At 31.9% G+C, this 9,223-nt stretch overlaps 1 protein-coding gene across 1 annotated transcript; it reads left to right on the forward strand.

The window, feature by feature from the left end:
• The first annotated feature begins 7,628 nt into the window (after positions 1-7,628).
• LOC140892296 (putative clathrin assembly protein At4g40080) lies at positions 7,629-8,984 on the forward strand. Its single transcript, XM_073301139.1, has one exon. The coding sequence runs from the start codon at positions 7,775-7,777 to the stop codon at positions 8,810-8,812; it is 1,038 nt and encodes a 345-aa protein (XP_073157240.1). The 5' UTR covers positions 7,629-7,774; the 3' UTR covers positions 8,813-8,984.
• Positions 8,985-9,223: the final 239 nt, after the last annotated feature.

Genomic DNA, 9,223 nt, shown 5'->3' on the forward strand with positions numbered 1-9,223 from the left:
CGAACTACCCTATTCGGACTTTCCAAGTGGTTTTCACTAATTGAGTGGAAAAGTCCGTGGTTTTGGTTGTACATCATTATTCCTTACTACTTGAAACATTATAGAGACTCTATATGCTAGTACTGTACTTTGACTCGTTTACCGACTCTATGAGGGTCATCAGGTGTCGAGATTGGGTACAGTTACAACACATATAGGAGTCAATATTTTGTTGTCAAGGATTCACCACACGCTTGCGAGTGTGGATATCCTATGCGATCTGAGGAGATATTAGTGTGACAAATCTCTTGCCAGAGTACATGATGTACTTTAGGTTACTTGGTTTTCTAGTTGCACATGCGATGTCACTATTTGATCTTCAAGAAGTATTGCATAGTTATCGAATCTCGAACGACTCTCGATATACCAATGGTTGTTGATTCGATCGGGATATATGGATGAAGGGGCCGTACTGTACGCTAACCAAAATCCACTGGCTCTTGCAGGCACTATCAGTGATACCTAGGGAATCATGGGGTGATGTTGCTAGGCGCTCTTATCATGATTCGATGGGCAAGTCGGAAATTGTTGTTCTGAGTCATAAAGGAGTTGTGGGCCCACGGCTAACTGTATCCCTGAACCATTGAGGGTTAGACAAGTAATAGATTTCTAATCCCCGTTGAGATAATTAAATTTAATGAGTTAAATTTAGTGAATGAGAAGTAGTACTTCTTATTAATGAGTAGAGGGAGTGAGATTTCCTAAAATGACATAGGGATGCCATTTTTGGAAACCACTGAATTCGGATTCAGAAAATTTATCTTAACTTTAAATTGTACAGAAAAGGTTTCTGTACATATTGGTAAAATTGGTTTGTCAATTATAAGTCACGATAAATTTTATATTAATTTCTGAACATGCGGGCTTTGCTTGTCAGACTTGAACTTATGACTAATGGGCCCTAAGCTGTTAGCAGCCCATGTTATAAATAAGTTATTGCAGTACAGAAATTACACAACACAGCTCATAATTTTCGAAACCTAGAGAGCACTCTCTCCCTAGGGTTCGGCCACCCCACGCCCCTCCTCTCTCTGTGTTCGAAAATCCAGTCTGCAATTTTCGAAAATTGTAGTCCGGTTTAACAGATTAGATCTGTTAAATTCTCTTCATAGAAACTTCTGATAAATTTTCTAGTGCAGTCTATCAGAAGGATTTAGAATTCTGTTCGTGGGCCTGATTCAGGAGTTGATCGATCGAGTCATCAGTTCGTAAAATTTAATTGTTATTTTATTTTGCTTAATTGTTTTTAATCGTAAGGATTTGATACCCACGATCTGAAATCGTTCCAGATCAGAAAATAAAAATTTTTAAACTTCCGCTGCTACTGGTATCACATCTGATAGATCCGAGAACGTGTTCCAACAGAAAAGCGAGCTAATTCAGAAAATATATATATATATGTAGCTGCTATATGTTTCGGCAATAAAAAAAATATAATTGTAGTGAGTGTGGGGAAGCGTTGACAGCAAGGCCAGTCTCTTTATGTAGCTGTCACATTTTGTTGAAAAACCTAAAGAAATCGAGCTTCGAAGAATAAAGACAGACATTGTACCAAACTAGCTTTAACTTGTTACATATATATATATCTGTAAACCTAACCCTTTTCATTTACAGCTCATTCCTTTACATTATTTATCACCTTAATTTCCATTTTCAGATTATTAAATTTACAATTACATTCACAAAAAATAATCATATATATATAAAATATAAAATTGAATTATTTGTTCCCAACGGATACAAAAACACATGCATATATGCCTGCTAGCTAAGACAACTTTATTTTATTATAAAAATTTAGAAGTCATATTCCCAACGAATCTTATCATGATATATATCATGCAAACGTTAATTAAATTACAGTAGTAGCTCTCTCTCTCTATTTCTTTCTATATCTATATATATATATATAAAATTTCTTTCAATTGCCCACCTATCATGCCCACTACCATGTCCATCAATGATGTGACACTATTCTATTATACCTACAATTTATCACATCTTTATCACATCCAATAAAATAATGTCACATCATTGATGGACATGATAGTGAGCATGATAGGTGAACACTTGAAAGAAAATATATATATATATATATATATATATATATATAAATCACTCCACAGGCTCTTTTTATACATATGCTCTTCACTTTACAGTACTCCTCTTCAAGTACTTGAGTTCCCACGCTAGAGCTAGAGCCATGGCTTGCTTTCAGATTCACATAATTCTCTTCCTCCTCTCGCTGCTGGCAGTCTCATGCACTGCACAAGCTCCATCCGGCGCCCCCAAGGTCTCTCCCACCGCAGCTCCAACACCCGCGCCACTGGTGGCTCCGCCAACGCCGTCTCCAGCCCACCTCACACCACCTTCCTCGTCTCCTGCTCCTACCAAAAAACCATCTTCTGCTCCTCCGCCGGCTGGACCCGCCGCAGCTCCACCCCCGGCTGATCAGCCTCCGGCAGATGGGTCCAATGGGTTTGTGAGCAGAGCCGCCTTTGGTGGCACGGTGGTCGCGGCAGCACTTGTTGCGGTGGCTTTGATATGATGTAGGGTTTGGCTTCCACGTGGTTTTCTTATGGACGGATATGAGATTTGTTCAGTTTTTATTTTTATGTATTATTTTTAATCCATCACATTCACATTGTTGTATTTTTATTTCGTATTTAGAGTTGCTTCTGTTTTATTATATTTATTGTTATTGGAGGATTCTTTTGCATTTCATTATATATATTTAATAATCAGTTTATGTTATTTCTTATATTGTAAGTATTTCGTACATTGCATTTGATTTTATATATATATATATATCCATAATTTAAATATATAAAAAGGGTATTAAAATTGTTTAATCGCAATCATACCTTTTTTTATTATATATATAACATAATGATCAAATGTTAATTCGATTTATTTTTCAGTTTCTCACTTTCTCAAGCTCCTGCTGTCAAATCCTAACGTTTGATTGATGACTATATATATACTTTTATGCAATAATATTTTTCACTTTAAAAAAATATTTACGGTACAACTGCAATTGGAAGGCAGGGAAACGTGCTCCACTATCTTCAGATTATCTTTATGGACTTTACTTTTTGTTACGTTGTGCTTATTGGTCAATGGTCATGAATTATGAATCATGCGTACCATATAGTATTTCTTGCAAATTATTACTAATATTGGGATTATGGATTCAAGAAATTTAATGGGAAATTTCTGTGTCACATTTCATATGTTAGGATGTATTATATATACTTGGAGTTTTTTTTTTTCTCATGAATAGTTACTCCCTTAAATACTTGATAAAAATAAATATTTTATGGTCTAGTTAATGAATTGACAAAAATAAACAACTAAGTGTTATAGTGTGAGACAGAAGGAGGTCCATTATAGTTTGCTGTCAATAGAATATGGCACATGAAGCACCGAATGTATAGCTGCAAAAAGGGATTTTTTTTCCCTCTTTAAAAGCAAGAATTAGGTTTTTGTTGGCACAGCTGGATTCTTTTAAATTTAATATTATATTAATATACGATGGCCTTTTCACATATTTTAATTTTTATTATATTAATCTGATAACTTTTTTTTTTAAAAAAAGAAGGAATTGGGCCGTGATTAAAGGCGCGTTCAGCGGATGATACATGCATAGTTTCTAGTGTTAATAGTTGTATTTGTCTCCATATTTATAATTATATACTTTTGAAATCAATTTTAAACATTGGTATCCTCAAATCTCATATATGAATGAGTTCACACAATCAATTACTATGTCTTTTAAGAAGTTTTTCCAAATTATAATTTCTTCAAAAATTTCTTGTCCATCCACTTACAAGTTTTACATGTATATATATATATATATCGTGGAATCCATGCCTTAAAAATAATGAAAAATTTAATTTTGGCTTACTTCAATTTCATAGAAATTAAAGTTGTCCATTTAGGTTTAAACTATTTTACAAATTGAAACTGAAATGAAATCATCCATAAACTAAAGACAAACCAAGAAAAAAATATTTCTTTCTTTTTAAGGTAATTATTTTGATTCTTTGCTTTAAACAATTATAGTTTTGGATCAATTTTCTCCATATATTATTTATGGTGGATAGTGTAATCTTATTCAGATATTGTGGGTGGCTAAAGTAATATAAAATTGAAAATTCTTTCCAATTTGGGCCCAAACGGATCAAGCTTATATATCGAGGAATAAGTAAAAAGATAAAGTAATTATAAGTCATTGGGCTTTAAAATACTTAAAGATGTATGAAACCATGGTATGGAGCCCAACTTGATCCATTAACATTCATATATTTAATTTAATTAGTGAAAGTAACGTGCGATGCACGTAGGAACATCTTTTTTTATCGATAAGCATTGTTAAATAAATTAATTGAGATGAGAAGATATTAATATGCAGTTAATAAATAATTTTTATGGTAATAATATATACTTTTTGAAAAAACAAAAACTTATTACATGTCTTAGTGATGTAATCAATATAATCTTCGACATTGCAACTAATAAAAATATTTGCAATATTTTCGAACAATGTAACACTTGCAGTTTTAATGTTTGTATTATTTACGGTCATGATTATTTTAATTACATCCATATTAACAGTTTAGAATAAGACATTATCAATAATTCATGTAAGCTTATAAATATAAGTGTTACGTTTATTGTAGTTTTACATTAATATAATATTGATATTGAAACTTATGTAATTATTACAGCTCGATCGGGTTTTCTATTTTTTTTATTAATCTTGAGAAATTATGACATGCTTCGTACCATGAATTCGTCTTATTTTTTATCTCATGTATGTATAATTTATTCTTTATTTGTTTTTTTTTTGGAAAACATCTTTATTTGTTAATAAGTGAGATATGTTAATAAAATTATTTTAAATATGATTTTGTAATTTTTTATGTTATATGTTGATTAATGTTGATTTATGGAAAAAATTGGTATAGATAATGCATTCTAAACCTTAATTTAAATTATTGCGTCAAATATTTTTTTTATTTTATATTTAAGATTTTTTTCTCTTTAACGATTTTTTAAACCATGTGTTTTTTTATTTTCCATGAAAGAATAATTATTTTTTTTGAGGGTATGAAAGAATAATTATTATCAGCATCTTTAATAACAATTCTTGTGATACTATCTTCATCAATCATTTGCATTTTTCTATCGTTATTATTTAATCAGACGGTCTCTTTTTTATGCTAAAAATATTTACTTGCAAATAATAACAATAATTTCATCATTCTCATCTGCATTCTGGTATGTTATCGTCTTTCATTACTTGTATGTCATTATCGGTAATGATCAATGTATTTGTTGGATATCCTCTTTCTTTATTATTTTTCGTTTTTCGAAATCTACTGATCTTTTTTTTGCTTACAATGCTCTCATTGCTGAAATTTTTGATTGAATTTTGATTGTATTTAATTATAAATATTAATATTTCATATTTTATCCCAACCGTTTGTTGCATATTTTTATTTATTTATTTATATGATTGAAAATTTGCATCATTGTAATTTTTATAGGATCTTTAATTTAATGTGAGGCGTGTCATGCGTCCATAATTTTTCTAAACTTCTTTTTTTGATTTATTAACTAACTCGTAATAGATTGATTAACATAGATATATTTACAGACTTCAATAATATTTAAATAATATAAATTTTATGGATTTGCTAAAAACAATTGAAGATGAATATTCATCTCCAACTATTGTAAAAATATTCCTTCGTTAATTGTAACATTATCTCATAAAATAATTGTTATAGTTTTTAGATTTTTTGAGGAGGAAAGATAGTTAATTTTTTAAATTTCAACTTTTACATATATGATATTTGTGTGTTGGTTTGTTTTTTATTTATTATTTTGGATTAAAACTTGACTCCACATGAATTGATTTATTTCAACACTGTTGTGTAATTTAATATATATATATATATATATATATATGAGATCATGATATAATTATTTAGTTCAATAGGTTTTTACGCAAATTAAAATGCATAAGATTTTTTTGTTGAAAAAATAAGTCATTCCATCTACAAACAAATAAAAACTAAAGTATTTTGGTGTTTCAATATTTTAGAAAATTGGATAAGTATTTAATTTAATTAAAAATTTTTTGGAAAAAATATGTTCACTTTATCTACAAGAAAATAAAAACTAAAGTATTTTGGTATTTTTGTAAACTGGAACCTTATCTAATATGCACACATTGTCAATTTTGACCTTATGATAATAATTGATTTTACAAAAGTATCCTCATAAAATTTAACGAGTGTGTATTAACCAAGAACAAAGTTGAAAATACATAATGAAAAACTTTGACCTTGGTTCACACTTTTATAATTTGTATAGATAGATAGATAAGTAATATAATATATTAATTTTATGTCATAGCCAATATTTAACTTTTATATTTATATTCTTATATGTATTTATTTTTTTACATAAATTTGTTTGAGTAAAAGGCAAAGTTGTAGATTCACAATTATAAAATTTTACCCTTGTATTCATATTTTTAGATAGGTAACGTATGGATTGAAGTAAAAGTTGAACAGAGACTTAACTCACCTATTTAATTTAAAATGGAGACTAGTATATCGTCTAGGACAAATCATCATACCAACACATTTAATCTAATGACCAGTATCTAACATCTAGAATCCTCGTTTGTCATTGTTATGGCATGTGCCACGCTTTTTTCATACAGAATGCCGAATTTATATCCGTGAGATGAGTAAATCTGATCAATATTTACGAAAAAAGTAATATTTTTATTTAAAGAATAATATGTCTTCATAAATCGGATTGAGTCGAAATCCATCTCACAAAATTGACATGTAATACCGTTTTATAAGAGTTTTGAGTTAATCTAATGACTAATATATATTATCTAACACGAAAAAATAATGTGAGACAATCTTATGAGTTGTTTTTGTGAATATATGTTGAATAGACTCAAATCATGAAAATGTATCATCTTTTATGTTAAAAATTATTATTATTTTATTATAGGCGTATATCATCTAATTCCATGAAGGTGGTTTGATCAGTGAACTATTTGGATAATCTGATTACTCCTGATGATATCCTTGATATCTTATGTCAAAGTTTTACTGTCAGATATTGATTTTCTAAGTTGTGATCATGTACGCGGTCAAGCCAATATGGCTGCCCATAAGCTTGGTAGGTTTGGTTTTTCATTTTCTTGTCCAATGTCGTGGAAATTAGGTTTTATCCCGTCTTGGTTAAAAGACGACGACGTGTAAATTTGATTGGTTTTTAATGACTTTGTTTATCCAAAAAAAAAAAAAAAAAGTAAAACGTTAATAAAGAAGACCAACTCATGGTCTAGAATCATTGCTATCACATGTGCTTTGGTCGACCCAAGATGCTGGAGTGATGTTTTTGAACTCCAATAATGACCAACTCACTTACCTCTATTTTTTTTTTGTACTGGCTCAATAATCAATATATTCAGAAAAAGAGTTGCTATATGAAAAATTCAATCCATGTGAGAGTCACGTTTTATAATCCAATTTGCACCAACGTGTCAAGTATCATGTAATTAATACTACAGACTCGATCAAATTATACCTACTCTTCGAATCATCATCCATTCATTCTTATCAAAATAATAATAATAAAATAATAATAATATCACACAAAATAAAATTTGATCTTCTTCCCCCCTGCAATTCCTTTGATGGGGAAAATACACACACTTAGGAATATCATAGGAATCATCAAAGACAAAGCATCCTTATCCAAAGCCGCCATACTCTCCAACCCATCCGCCGCTACTCTCCACCAAGCCGTACTCCGCGCTACCACCCACGCGCCGCCATCCGCGTACGATGACATCCACTTCAATTCCCTTCTCGTCCTCGGAGACAGCTCACGCGCCACCGCATCCGCTATCATCACCGCCCTCATGGATCGGCTCCACCGCACCAGAAACTCCGTAGTGGCCCTCAAATGCCTCCTAATCATCCACCACATCATCAAGCGGGGACCCTTCATCCTCCAGGACCAGCTCGCAATATTCCCGGCCAACGGCGGGTATAAGTACCTAAAACTGTCCGCCTTCCGCGACGGCGCCACCGCAGCAAGCTGGGGTCTCTCCGCCTGGGTGAGGTGGTATGCACGTTACCTCGAAACCCTCTTGTCTACTTCCAGGGTCTTGGGCTATTTTGTCTGCTCATCTTCGAACAGCATGGTGAAAGAGATCCAGGAACAGAGGATCCCTTCTTTCTTGAACCTTGATCTCATCAAAGACATGGATTCTCTGGTTCAGTTGCTGGAAGAAATCTGCAAAGTGCCAGATTCCCTTTTGCCAGAAGACGACGTGTTACTGGAAGAAATCATGAGACTACTCTCCAACGATTATCTCTCCACAGTCAACGAGATTCTACTGAGAATGGAGGAGCTCAGACACAGGTTAAACTTATTGAATTTCGGTGATTCTGTTGAGCTAGTATGTTGTTTGAAAAGATCACAAGATTGCGCCACTAGATTATCCGAATTGTACCCGACGAAAAAGCCTTCGATTGATACGATGTGGGCTTCGATTCAACAAGTGAGAGATGCCGCTGAGATGCTGAAAATTGAGAGAGGAAGGGGAAGATCGGTGGGCAGAGAGAAGACGTTCGAGTCAGCTCGGTTCGGAGAGCGAGTTTTGAAAGTCGGTGACTCGATACGCTTTCCATCCGGGAGGTTCGAGTTGAACAGGTTTTCTTCTTGAAACGGTATTAATCATTACATTTTTTATCATTAATTTGTCAGATATATACATTAGTATAATGTTTGATTTGATAGTAATATTAATATTCTATTTGGTACATTCACGCAAGTTTATAATTTAATTTAGTGGTGTAATTATTCAGCTTCATGGGTGGGTTAGCTTCCCTTCTTTGTCAAACATTAAATCTTAGTTAAATCAGTAAGGACTTTTGAATTTCAAAGCAGATTATTCAAACTTTTAAATGTTTGGAGATCTATTCTATTCGAAGAAGCTTGAAAGATAACGAGTTCGTTTGGAAACAGTAGACATTTTAGAAAATGCACTTATTTAAGCCCAAATAAGTGTTTTTTTAAAAGCCAGAAATTTTGGTTTTTTGGCTTATGCTTATATTTTAAATTTAAAAAATATTTT

This window comes from Henckelia pumila, chromosome 3 (genome assembly GCF_033568475.1).
Source record: "Henckelia pumila isolate YLH828 chromosome 3, ASM3356847v2, whole genome shotgun sequence".
NCBI classification, from domain to species: Eukaryota; Viridiplantae; Streptophyta; class Magnoliopsida; order Lamiales; family Gesneriaceae; genus Henckelia; species Henckelia pumila.